The sequence below is a fragment of the Podarcis tiliguerta genome (genome assembly GCF_965153285.1).
Source record: "Podarcis tiliguerta genome assembly, chromosome: 14".
Taxonomy (NCBI): Eukaryota; Metazoa; Chordata; class Lepidosauria; order Squamata; family Lacertidae; genus Podarcis; species Podarcis tiliguerta.
The window spans coordinates 31241729-31255615 of record NC_139547.1 but is presented as its reverse complement, the minus strand read 5'-3'; the positions used below and the strand labels follow the sequence as shown (position 1 = coordinate 31255615).

The 13887-nt window shown below is 46.7% G+C and overlaps 1 protein-coding gene across 1 annotated transcript in view; it reads left to right on the top strand.

Moving 5' to 3' along the window:
• Positions 1 to 13887, top strand: part of CHTF18 (chromosome transmission fidelity factor 18) — a gene marked incomplete at its 5' end in the record, with an annotated part of 35334 nt that overhangs the window by 8289 nt on the left and 13158 nt on the right. The window contains 10 exons of the mRNA XM_083413968.1: positions 827 to 924; positions 1735 to 1858; positions 1973 to 2118; positions 3321 to 3414; positions 3963 to 4061; positions 4978 to 5108; positions 6469 to 6640; positions 7566 to 7790; positions 9997 to 10146; positions 12237 to 12367. Of these exons, the coding sequence (XP_083270094.1) occupies positions 827 to 924; positions 1735 to 1858; positions 1973 to 2118; positions 3321 to 3414; positions 3963 to 4061; positions 4978 to 5108; positions 6469 to 6640; positions 7566 to 7790; positions 9997 to 10146; positions 12237 to 12367 (1370 nt within the window). The remainder of the gene's footprint in view (positions 1 to 826; positions 925 to 1734; positions 1859 to 1972; positions 2119 to 3320; positions 3415 to 3962; positions 4062 to 4977; positions 5109 to 6468; positions 6641 to 7565; positions 7791 to 9996; positions 10147 to 12236; positions 12368 to 13887) is intronic.

Genomic DNA, 13887 nt, shown 5'->3' with positions numbered 1-13887 from the left:
CGCATAGCAGGCAGAGGCCCGGAAAGGCCCGGAAAAGTCCTCCTACGGAAAGGCAAACATCTGCAGTCGTTGATGTTCTAAGTGTGGAGGAAACGAGAGGGGTGACCCTCTTTGGAGTACCCTTCTCCACCAAGGGAGCAGATGCAAAATGGAAAGCCAGTGCAGTGATTAAAAGTTGGAAAATGAATGTGAAGGCTGATCCCATACACATCCCACACTAGAAGTTGTGGATATTCAGTGACGCTGAACGTTGGAAAATTCAGGGCAGATCAATTAAAGGACTTTTCATGCAGCACAGAGTTAAACTCTGGAGCTCGCTCCCAGAGGAGGCAGGATTTGCCACCAACCTAGATGGCTTTAAAAGAGGATTAGACAAATTCATGGAGGAGGCTTTTTAGGGCTACTCACCACAATGACTATGCTCTGCCTCCGTGGTTTCAGGCAGTGATGCTTCTGAATCCCTGTTTCTGGAACCACAGGAGGGGAGAGACTCTTGTGCCCGGGTTCTGCTTGTGGGTTTCCCGGAGGCATCCAGCTGGCCACTGTAAGAACAGGATTCTGGACTAGATGGGCCACTGGCCTGATCCAGCAGGCTGTTCTTCTGTTCTTAAGCTCTTTAACTACAAAAATTGGAATAGGAGCTTAGATCCACACCTGGTGGTAAACAAAGTGAAAGTTGAGGCTGACCCTACCAAGGATAAAATGTTTGGGGAATATGTTCTAATTCCTTTTTTCCTTTTAAGGTGCAAAAAGTGCTTGCAAGGTTTGCTGTAAAGCCCTGGATTTTGATGTCATTGTGGCTTTTCTCTTTGTTTGTTGCCTGCAGGTTGCCCTCCTGTGCGGACCACCCGGCCTGGGGAAGACCACTTTGGCTCACGTCATTGTGAAACATGCTGGGTACAACGCAGTGGAGATGAATGCCAGGTGAGCCAGCCAAGGAGCCTTTCTTTTGCCTTTCTCTGGGTTCCCTGCCACCTGCAGTTCTGGTACACTCAAGCTAAACCACTGCGAGACTACAAATGCACTATGCCTAGAGTACTAGATGCAGGCGTCACAGGTTCTAGGCCCTGTGGGTGACCTTTTGGAGGCTCAGTTGTTCCCTTGTCACATCTGTGAAATGGGTGCAAGTCATGACATAAGTTACAGGCTTGGCTTAAGCCACCTTACAGGCTGTATTCCTTTATTTCATATGTGGGGAGCCTTTGGTTCAGTACTTCCATCATCCCTGGTCATTGGCCATGCTTGCTAGGCCTGATGGGAGTTGTAGTTCACGTTGTACTGAACACCTGCTTTAATGCAGAGTAAAAAGACAAGATCCTGCCTCGAGGAATTCAGAATCTAACATTTGACAGCAGGAGCAGCAAAAGAAGGCAAAGCAAGGAAGCAATGTGTGGTTTCAGATGCACATGACCGGATGAGATTTACACAGTAGGGCATGAGAGGTGGTAGGCTGAGCCAAAGGCTTCACCGAAATGTTGGGTTTTCAGCAGGAATTTTAAAGTAGCATGAAAGGTGGCACTACGGAGCTCTCCTGAGAGACAATTCCAGGCCAGGAATTCTGTATCAGGCCCCTCCCCAGAAAAGGGGCCAGCCTTGGATCCAGCAGATGTTGGGATATTCAGCACAGATAAAAGGAAGAACTTCTTAATGCTGAGCGTAGTTAAATTATGGAATTCAATTATCCACTGTCGGCGCACTTCTGCCAACCTTTCTGAGGCAGCATTTTTGTTTCAGCGATGACCGTAGCCCCGATGTCTTCAAAACACGGATTGAAGCAGCCACCCAGATGAAGTCTGTGCTAGGAGCCAATGAGAAGCCCAACTGCCTGATTATTGATGAAATTGACGGGGCTCCTATGGTGAGAGAATTTCTTCATGTAAGGTGGAGAGTGTGTGTTGGCCATGAGGTGACCCCATCCCTTCCCCACCAAGAATTTACCTTTCCTTCTGTTCTGCCTTGTTCTCTTCTTCAGGCATCCATCAATGTGCTGTTGGGCATCATCAACCGTAAAGCAGCAGAGGTGGAATCGGGCGGGAGTACCAGCGGGGCAAGCGGCAAGAAGAGGCGAAAAGAAGGGGGGCTCCTTCTGCGGCCAATCATCTGCATCTGCAATGACCAGTAAGATTCTGTCTGGGCCAGTGTGGCATAGGACCTGGGGGAGACCAGGGTTCAAATCCCCACTGGGTTGTGAAGCTCACCGGGTGACCCTGAGCAAGTCACTGCCCTCAGCCCAACCTACCTCACAGGGTGGTTGTGGAAATTAATTCAGATGGGGAAGAACCACATACGCCACCTTGAGCTTGGAGGAAACAGTGGGATATAAATGTAATCAAATAAATAAATTCACACATATGGGAGCATGGCCACACTACCTGTTCGGAGGTTGAAGCAAAGCATTGTGGCAATGACATTGGTCATCTTGACTGGTTACTGTTTATCGGTAGGGGCCTAAAAAGCTTCATTTCCCACATTAGGCCTGCCAGATCTTGAGGAGAAACATCTCCTGAATTTTCAAAGCTGAAACTTGAAAAATCCCATTATTAGATTTCAAACCCTGCACATGTGTATCTTTTGTGTCACCCCCACCCACCCTTTGATTTCTGTATTCTTCTGTCTCTGAGCTAAAAGCCCTCTCTCCCCTCAGCCCTGACCAACTCTACTCTCAGAACCTTTTTGTCCACCACACTGGCAGCCAGAAACTTGTACTGCATACAAATTAGAGATGAGGAAGAATGGCAAACTAAGCTGTTGGACTATGCCAAAATGACAAAACTGACCGGAAAGCTCAGGAACCAAGAAAACCAAAACTTCAACAAAGAATGGGAAAATTTTTATAATTTACTTGAGAGACCACTGTCAGCTGATGAAAACATTAGCAGGATTACAATAACACTTGTAGTGTAGAAAATTTTATGGACAAAAAGCAGAGACAAAATTTGCATGATGAAATAATATGCAGTTGAAACAGTTTATAATAGGACCCATGGAGGGGAAAGTGGGAAGTCTAAAGATTCGGAGAAATCGCTAAAAATGGATATTGCCATTTTGTATTGTTATAACTCTACACTTGTAAAATAAAAATAAAAAATTATTTCGAAAAACAAATTGGAGATGAGGGTGCAAATGAACAGATTCCACTCCGAAAGCAATGTCCTAAATCCCTGGCATGCTTTGTGATGAACAGATCTCGTGAGTATCTGTGTTAGGCCCATCCATAGCTTTTGCAACTCGGCCTCTAGCGGCACACCCTGTACTGTGCTTAACTCAGGACTCCTGTTATTTCCCTGCCAATATACATCTCTGCCTCTTCTCTTTCCTAGGTACGTCCCTTCTCTGCGTCTGCTGAGACAACAAGCCTTCCTTCTCAACTTCCCCTCAACGGCCCCATCCAGGCTGGTCCAGAGGCTGCATGAAGTAAGACCCAAATCCAAAATAATTTATTCTTCTGTTGCCTTGGGACTATACTTCCCTGCAGCATGAACTTTGTACCTGTGTCAGCCTTTAAAGAACTCACCTGGCCTGGTGGCTCTTTCTGTGGCAAGGAACATGGCTGCCAGGCAAGCAATCCAGGGAAGTTTGGTAAAGCTAGCTCACTTCTTCATTATGTTTCTTTATTATCCATTCAGTTTTATTATTTTTAATAAATATTTTACACGGTTTTGTGTAGACCTCTTAGGTCTTTGTTGAATAAGCAGTATATGTTTGGAAAGTTGATTCGACTTTTAATCTATTTCCACTCTGTTGTTATTTTATCTTTTTGAAAGTCTTAAAAATATAAGGGTTAATTTTTCATAGTGCTAATTTTATTGTTTTATCTTTTCTGCAAACTGCTTTGAGGGTGTTTTTTAAAAAACAAGTGGTATATAAATTTTATGAAATAAATAAATTTAGTTAAATATACATATAATAATTAAATGTTCACATGTGCAGCTGCCTCTAATATACATATTTTTGCATTTCAGATCGCCGTTAAGCAAGGCATGAAGGCTGACACAGGGGCCCTCTTGGCACTGTGTGAAAAGGCAGAGAATGACATTCGCTCTTGTATTAACACCCTGCAGGTAACTTCACACACCCCACTTTCATCTTATATCAGGGATGGAGGAGAATTTCTATTTTGTTTGCACTTTAATGAGGAACCACCTCATTCTCACTTCGAGAATCAATGCACAAACCAAAACTTAGCCCTTCTTTGAAATTCACACTTGCCTGAGTTTTGTGATGCAGTTCTCTATTTGATTAACAACAAAGGCACAGAAGTGCATATATTAGGGGGAAATGTGTATAAAAACACATATTTGGGTGGAAATCACATTAAAATGTGCACTGTTAGGGAGGAATTGCTTTAAGAAAAACGTGTGTAGTAATCAAAGCTGCATAGAAGAATGTGTTTATTAGGAGAACTTTGCACCAAAATGCCAAGGAATTTTAATGAGAGAGAGAAATAAAATAAATACCGTATTTTTCGCTCAATAAGACACACCAGACCACAAGACGCACCTAGTTTTTGGAGGAGGAAAACAAGAAGAAAAAATATTCTGAATCTCAGAAGCCAGAAGAGCAAGAGGGATCGCTGCACAGTGAAAGCAGCAATCCCTCTTGCTGTTCTGGCTTCTGTGATAGCTGCGCAGCCTGCATTCGCTCCATAAGACGCACACACATTCCCCCTTACTTTTTAGGAGGGAAAAAGTGAGTCTTATAGAGCAAAAAATACGGTAAAAACGTAAAAATTATTTGTGACTGGCCCATGAGCATCCTGTGAGCTTTATAGCCAAATGGGGATTTGAACCCTGGTCTCTCCCAGGTCCTCTTCCAACATTAACCACTTCACCATATTAACACTATATTGCAAACTGATGTGAAAATGTGGAGAACTGAAATTATGCTTAGTAAAAGGGGAAACTTGGAGAGTCTGAAATGGACAGGCCCGTCAACCCCGTTCCATGTCCCCAAATCTCCCTTTGTTGTCTTTTTAAGTTCCTTCACAGTCGAGGTAAGAAGGAACTGAATGCAAGGACCGTGCAGACCACGCAGGTTGGCTCTAAAGACCAGAACAAAGGGCTGTTCTCCATCTGGCAGGAGATCTTCCAGCTTCCAAAAGTGCAGAGGTGAGGAGGGGGAGCTTCTGCGCTTCATTCGGCAGATCCTTTAGAACTTAAGAGGAGCCCATTGGATCAAGCCAATGGCCCATCTCGTCCAGTGTCCTGTCCGCACAATGGCCACACAGGTAATGGGGGGAAACCCTCAAGGAGGACCCAAACTATAAAAAGCACGCTCTCCTCCTGTGGCTTCCAGCAACTGGTATTCAGAAGCATTACTGCTTTCAATCATGGAGGCAGAGCATAGCCATCCTGGCTAGTAGTAGCCATTGATAGTCTTCTCCATGACTTGTCTACTCCTCTTTTAAAGGCATCTAGTTGGTGGCCATCGCTGCCTCCTGCAGAAGTGAGTTCTACAGTTTAACTATGCGGTGCATGAAGATGGACTTCCTTTTATCCATCCTGAATCTCCAAAAACATTCAGCTTCATTGGCTGCCCGCCAGTTCTAGTGTTACCGGGGGGGGGGGGGGTTATCTGGCCACTTTGTCCATGCCAATTTGTCCTTTCCAAGATGTATTTTGGGGTATATTTTTAAATAGAAGTGCAAAAATGCACCAGGTTTTAAGACTGCAAGGGATTTTGCAAACTGAACTAATGTTTTCAGACATGACATCTACTGTATTTTTCGCCCTATATGACACACCGTCCCATAAGGCGCACCTAGTTTTTTGGGGGGGAAATAAAGGGGGGGAAATTATTTTTCCCCCAGGCGCGGGGCTGGGGTGGGGGAAGCCCGCGCTTCCCCAGCCCCCAGAACAGGCAACTCTCCGCGAGCCGCGGGAGCCCAGCACGAAGTCTGGGCGCGCTGAGCTCAGCGCGCTCAGCCTTCGGCATGCAGGCAACCGACCCCTCTCGCTCTCCAGGCTTCAGCGAAAGCCTGCATTCGCCCCATAGGATGCACACACATTTCCCCTTCATGGGGAAAAAGTGCGTCCTATGGGGCGAAAAATATGGTAATTTTTCCCCCTTTTAATTATGTTATTTAGACCATTAAAATCTGCAGTCTTTCTTTTTTTCCTGATGTTAGTGCATGGTACTGTTGTATTTGGTACAACAGTGTGAGATAAATTTTAAAATTATTTATCTGGCAATGCTTAAATACTGCTTAGAATTTAAGTGGTTTACATAAAGTAGTATGCTATACGGTATTGATTCCTTTTAAAATGGTGATTAAAAATTATGAAAATATAGCAAAAATTATTTGTCTTGAAAACAAAAGTACATAATGAGATCACGTCTCCACATTTTGACAACTGCAAAGTTCACTGTTGCTTGATTTCCCCCCTGCCTTTCCCTCCCCACCACCATGGAGAAGCTTTAAACTGCATGCCCAATCTTAACCCTTCTGCTTCCTGCTTCTGTTCCAAGGCAGAGAATCAGTTTGGACCCTTCAATTCCGGCTCACCTCCTTGCTAACGGAGGCGATGACAACCTGTTCCATGTGACCTCAGCTAGAGCGTCCCTTAATCCAAATGCCCAAAGGTTTCACCACATCCTGCATCTAAGCATGTCCTCAGGAGAACATGACAAGCTTACCCAGGCATGTAGTTTGTGTTTCATTTTTCACTTTGGTGTGAGAAAGCAAAATTCAGACGACTAGTTCAGATCCTTATCTCCCCATGTCCTTCCCATCCCCAAATATGTATTACCAAGAGCTTGGGGCAAGTTATAATACTTAAGAAACAGAAATATATTTTAAAAAATAAAGAAATTGTCCAGTAGCACCTTAGAGACCAACTAAGTTTGTTCTTGGTATGAGCACACTTTCGTGTACATGCACACTTCTTCAGATACAGAGGCATGCAAAATTATAATGACTTGAAGACATTCAGAATGAAATCTAAAACTTAGAAAAACACTACATGTGGATTTCAGCATTCCACCATCTTTCAAAAGCTTATTCAGTTAAAAGCTGTGATTCTGAAAGTTGGTCAGGCTCTGAATTTGGTGAATCTCATACAGGTGAAAAGCCCAGAGCTGTAGGGTACCCTCTGTGAATGCCTCATCTCGCTTTACTGGCTGAGGAACCCATTATACAGCTTCCAGGTCATGTGGCCAGCATGACTAAGCCGCTTCTGGCAAACCAGAGCAGCGCACGGATGGTATATACGTGTAAATAAGTCATATGAAGATGCCACAGTTGTGTTTCATTTCTAAAGGAAACATAAACCCTGGAACTTTGCACCACTCAGAAATTGGGGTAGCACACCACAATGTCTTGGAAGCTGTATTTTGTTGAAGGCTCTGAGAGGAATTGAACTACAATTCCAAGAGTGGTTTAACGGTCAGTCCTTCTCACAGGGAACTCAGGGAATTGTAGCTCCATGAGGGGCGTCTCCTAACAACTCTCGGGACGCTTAACAAGCTACATGTCCCAGAATTCTTTGGGGGCGAGCCGTTACTGTTTCACAAGCGCATTATGGTTCCTGGTTGTGACTGTGGCTTGTCTCTGCTTTCCTTGGCAGGGCTTGTACGACAACTTTCTGAACATGAAGATAAAGGACTCCGCCTTTGACTCGCTCTGCCTGGCCTTGGAGTGGCTCGGCTTCTCCGACCTGGTGAACAAGGCAGTCCTGCACAGGCAGAACTTCCAGCTCATGCGCTACCTGCCCTTCCTCCCCGTTGCCTTCCACCTGCTCTTTGCCGCTTCCAACGTTCCCCGCCTGGTCTACCCCAACAGCCAGCATGAGGCATGTATTGAGAGAGGAGTGGTCGTGGGCAGAGCCAGGTGTCGCAAGCCAAGCGGCGCTGTCTTGGAGGGGGTGGGCAGATCCTGTGGGGAGGGCGAGGGATCAGGGAGCTGGAACTCCCAGGGGGGCCCAATTGGAATGAAAAGGAAGAGGCAGGGTGTGTGGAGCTTGTTGGAGTTTACACTTAGCCATGCAGTTCGCCTGCAGTCCCTTTAACTCTAGCCTGGCCTATGCGTTGCTCAGATTCATGCACAGTGGTACCTCGGGTTACAAATGCTTCAGGTTACATACGCGTCAGGTTACAGACTCCGCTAACTCAGAAATAGTGCTTCAGGTTAAGAACTTCGCTTCAGGATGAGAACAGAAATCGTGCTCCGGCGGCGCAGCAGCAGCAGGAGGCCCCATTAGCTAAAGTGGTGCTTCAGGTTAAGAACAGTTTCAGGTTAAGTACGGACCTCCAGAACGAATTAAGTACTTAACCCGAGGTACCACTGTATTGAAGAGCTTGGCAGAACCCAAAACCTGAGTTTGAGTTCATCCAGCAATGTGAGACTGCTCTGCACTAGTTGTATTTCTTTATGCTCTGAGGCAGCAAGGTACTACAGTGTTGAGAATCGTCCAAGAATCATTGCTTACGTAATCTGTTACACACTTTGATGAACTGTTAATAGCTGAGGAAGCCCTTCGGGGCGAAACAAGGAAATAATCTGGAAACCCTGTTCTACCCTCTACCCTTCCCAGCTGCCTGAGCCAGCCTGCCTGTGTCTGCTACCTGTGCTAGCCAGACTCATCAGCTGTATTGTCCGTGACATTCCAGGGACTTTTCCTTAACCACGTTCAAGGAGTGTAACATAAACTAAAACAAGAATGTACAGTACAACCTCTGCTTACGATCATAATCCGTTTCAGAGGCCTGTCCGCTGGGCGAAATCGGACGCTAGTAGCGGTGCCATTGTGCGTGTGCGCATTCAGTGGCAGCGCACTGCTGCGCATGCATAGACGACAGGAGCCGCTTGTGTGCACGCGCAGACACAGAATCTGCTTCTGTGCATGTGCGAATCGCAGCAAACCCAGTGTTTACTTCCGGGTTTGCCGCAATTGCAACTTGGAACGTCCGCAAGAAGAGGCGGGTGTAAGTCGAGGGTCCACTGTATGAAGAAAGGAAGAAATATATCTTCATTGGATTTAATTAAATAGATTATATACCTTGCTTAAGGATTGTTTATGGTATACATCCTGGACTTGATTCGTATGATAGGAAGTAACCGGTAAAGAAATTTGTTACAAACATTACCACTCAGCCTGTTGCGCTCTATTGCATCTGCGTAACAAGGTATTGTATTTGTTTTGACCCTGAGGCAGCAAGGGGCATTCCTAATTAATCCTGAGTCCAGGCTTGTTCAGTTTTCTCCTTGATCCTGGAGCTTACCAGTTTCCAAAGCTGGTGTACCTACTATTGTCATCGCTCAGTGGCCCAGCACCTTGTTTTGCATGAAGAAGTTCCCAGGCTCAATTCCCAGTATCTCTGCGGACAAATAACTGACTAGGTACAAAGCAGTTTCCTTCGTACCTGCATAAGTTCTGCTAGGCCAGGGGTCTGCAACCCGCGGCTCCGGAGCCGCATGTGGCTCTTTTACACCTTTGCCGCAGCTCCGGGGCAGATACTAGCGAGGGGAGGAGCGCATTGTGCGCCCCGACACTCCCCACTGTGGTGGGCGCTGTACTGGCTGTGACGTCGCATGGGGCGGTGCGTGCGTTAGTCACGCACCATCCCGACGTCACCTTCCCGCCCGCCCGATACATTGTAAGGGGCATGTACGCTGGTCACTGCATTGAAAGGGGGCATGTACGATGGTCACTGTTTTGAAGGGGAGTGAAGAACACACACACACAAAAAAGTAACTTGTTAATTTAACGTTTATTTCTATGAGGAGGAGTAATTCTGAGGGGTCAAACAAAGAAATAATACAAAAAAAGTGGCAAAAAGTTATTTTTATAATGACGAGTTTTGCGGCTCCCAGTTTTTTTTTCTTCGGAAACGGGTCCAAGTGGCTCTTTTTGTCTTAAAGGTTGCAGACCCCTGTGCTAGGCTGACCTTTCACATCTTGCTTAAGTTGCCTTGTCTGTCAACATTCCACGTCATGATGATAAAACGTAACTTGGAGACTGACAGCTCACTAGTGCCGCTTGTTTTGTTTTTCTCAAGTCCCTGGTGAAGCTGACTCAGATGCAGAACCTCATTGCTTCCATGATGTCTGGGATCACGCCAACCTCCCGCAGCCGTGCCGGACCACAATCTCTCGTCCTTGAGGCCCTTTGCCTCCTCTTGGAGATTATCTCACCGAAACTGAGACCGGTAAGGAAGCCCTTCTGTTATGAGAATTTTATTTTCATCGTCATATATATGTGCTTTATTGCCCACCCCTTACCCTAAGGTCCCAGGACTGATCACAGCCATTTAAAATACAATATTGACCACAGTTTAATACAAATTACATTCACAAAAGTAGTCTGGGTCATAAAACTATACATCACATGTGTCAAAGGTCAGGATAAACAGGCACATCTTCACCATACCACCAAAAACTGTATAATGAAGTTCCCAGACGTGCACCTGTGAGGAGGAAGTTCCACAACTTGGTGACTGTCACAGAAAACACCCTCTCACTGGCCATCTCTACTCCAAGCTGCTGAGGGCGGTGGAACTGCCAGGTTCCTATCCCCGAGTGCCCCTTAGGCCTCAAACATTGCCTTTGAGTATGAAAACTGGGAATTTTGGACTACAACTCCCATCAGCTCTAGTCAGCACAGCCATTTTGACTATGGTCATGCTCGCTGGGGCTGATGGGAGTTGTAGTTCAAAACATCTGGAGGCCACTGGGTTGGTGAAGGCTGCTTTTCCTGGGTATGGCAGTCGATGTTAGTTTGGTGAGTCTCCCCATTCCACAGGCTTCATTCGTCACCCTTTGAAACCCCTGTGTCCCTTGCCAGCTGCTTTGGTTTGTCGGTTTGGCATGAGGATTGTCTGCCCATTCCTGAAACAGTGAGCAAAGGACACCCTCCCTGCCCAAGTGGACTGCCAAGGCCGTCCCGTCCCGGTCCTCTGGCCTGAGCTTTACCTCAGGAGACCTTCTTGCGTTGCAAGGCTAAAGGGGACAGTTATGCAAGTGCTGGCAGAAGCAAAGACCTGAAGGGAAACAATTAATTCCGTGTACCCAAAAAAATAAATAAAGTGACAGCAGGTGTCCTGCCCTGTCCTTCTCTCCCCCGCCATCCTGTTTGTGTCACAAAAATCTTTTTTTGTGTGTCTGCTTGGTGTCCATTGCCCTTCAAACCATGGTACATGAACAGGCTGTTGGGAATCTTTGAAGGTCAAAAAAGAAGTAGGAGGCATGGCTTGCTTGAGTCCTTTGGGCCTTGTTGCTTACACTGCGCATAATTCTTGAAGTACGCTGACGCTGGTAGCAGAGTGGCCATTCTCCTGGCACATCTGATGGGTGGAACTATGGAACTCACTGCCACAGGAGGCAGGGATGGCCTCCAACTTGGATGGCTTTAAAAGAGGGTTAGAGGAATTCATGGAGGAGGAATCTGACACAATGGCTATGACCGGACTCCATAGTTGGAGGCAGCAGTGCTTCTGAATACCAGTTGCTGGAAACCACAGCAGGGTAGAGGGCTCAAATCCTGCTTACTGGTTTCTCATTGGGGCATCTGTTTGGCCACTGTGAGAACAGGACTTGATGGGCCATTGGCCTGATCCAGTAGGCTCTTCTTACATTCATATGTGATAAAATTCTTAACAACAGCGGAACAGAGATTTTAGATCAGGTGTAGGGAAGAACAGCTCCCTAGCACATTGGCCATGCTGGCTCTGATGGGAGTTGTAGTTCAGCAACATCTGGCGGGCCAGAGGTTCCCCACACGTGGTGCAGATTTGCCAGTTAAAGTTGCTCTGGAGTGAGTGGGTTTCCCAGTGGGTGCCTACATCTATCTAGAGGATTTTTACACCACTCTCCAGCCAAAAGGTTCCCAGAGCTTCTTACATACAACCCACTAAAACAAGACAGTCCGTGCCTGTAAGCTTGCAATCTAAAGGACACGACACGAAAGGAAAGACGGGTATGGAGGGAAGAGGGGGGAAAGCAAACCCCACCCTGTCCTTGGCAGCAAAATACAACAAAGCTGTCCCCAGGCTATAGTTTTGCCCACTGTGTGGGTCCTCTCTTAACTCTCTGCCCCTTTCCAGTGAAGGAAAGGCCACCCAAAAGTGCGTCTTACTCCTTATTTAACCCGCCGGACCCTGTATTCTGCAGGAGCGGGCATCCTCTAGCAATTCACCGTATGCAGTTAGCCCAAGTCAGCCATAAGATGTTGCCTTGAGGTCTAATAGCATGAAGTAGCAAGAGAGATTCCTACTCACTGTCTTCCATTTGCAATTTCCAGGTGAACACCCAGCTGTACAGTCAGAAAGAGAAGCAGCAGCTGGGGGAGCTAATCAACACCATGTTGGCGTATAATCTTACTTACCACCAGGAGCGGACCCCCGAAGGGCAGTATGTCTTCACGCTTGACCCGTGAGTACTGTATAAGACAGGCATGGCCAATCTTGGCCCTCCAGCTTTTTTGGGGGGGGGGGGTACTACAACTCCCAGCATCCCTAGTTAACAGGACCAGTGGTCAGAGATGATGGGAATTGTAGTCCCAAAACAGCTGGAGGGCCAAGTTTGACCATGCCTGGTATAAGCATCAGGAGAGCCTGCCTGATGGGGCCTGTCTAGTCCAACGCCCTGTTTTCCTTTTCTGATGGGGAGCCCCCTAGTGGGTCATGAGTGCAGCAGCACTCTCCCTGCCTGTGATTCCCAGCCTACCACCTCCATCAGAACACAGTCATCATAGCTTTTGATAGCCTTATGCTCCATGGATTTTTTTCTCAGTTTATAAAGCCATCACTACCTGTTGCAGGACCACTCTCCACTGCAAAGCAGGGTAAACCCTTTAAAGATCCTGGGGTCCAGTTTCCTGCCACTTGTGAGTGGCAGCTGTTGGTGTGAACCTGGGTTCCTCAGTACCACAGTGCCGGCCAACACCTTTCCTTGGCATCTACCAAGGTTTTGTGCCCTTCTTTTTTTTCAGGCAGGTTTTTTGTTTTGTTTTGTTTTTTGGTGGGGGTTCCATTTCCCCTCTCCCCCACTTTACTCATTTGGGTATGTGTGTGGTGAAAGGGTTGCTTCTTGCTTGTATTTTCTGAGCACTCTCAGTCTTTTTTTCTGTGAAATGGGCATCTTGCGCCCACGGCAGTTTCTTCTATTTCCAAATGGGCCTCTAGGCCCAGAAAGGGTTGCTTCTTGCTTGTATTTTCTGAGCGCTCTCAGTCTTTTTCTCTGTGAAATGGGCCCACAGCAGTTTCTTCTATTTCCAAATGGGCCCCTGGGCCCAGAAAGGTTGGGGACCCCTGGTGTAAACTCTGCAAACAGTTGCCCTTTAGAAAAGCATTGTGTTTGACACAGAAACGAAATCTCGGTCTCCTTGCACCCTTTGATCTTGTTGCATTTCACACACAGTCACTTGATGTTCTCCTCACGCCCACCACATGAGGAGCACCTAGATCCATGAGCTCCTCCTTGACATTCACAATTCAGAGCATGGCTCACTCATCCTTCCTTGTGACTCCATTCTGGGGGCAGCATTTCACTCGAAAGCAGAGTGGTCCTCTACTTTGCAGCCCAGATCTTGCTGCTTGGGACATACTTGAGTGGAAGTCATGGGAGACTGAGCAGTCCTCCATAAGTTATTCTAACCTTGTTATTAATGGGGGGGGGGTATGCTAATTCCCAACCCCTAACCCCAGACCAGGACCCTGGGAGACCAGGGTTCAAATCCCCACTCATCCTGGCCAGTCACTCACACAGTCATTGTGGGGATGAAAAGGGTAGCAGAAGAAGTATGGAGGCCACCTTGAGCTCCTTGGAGGAAAGTTGAGGTATAAATATGACAAATAAATAATTAAAAATAAATGGGCAGGTCTTATTCAGCAACACTCCCTCTGGCTGCTGAGGTTTCGGCAGGCATGGTCTACCATTTCATTTTATGAAAA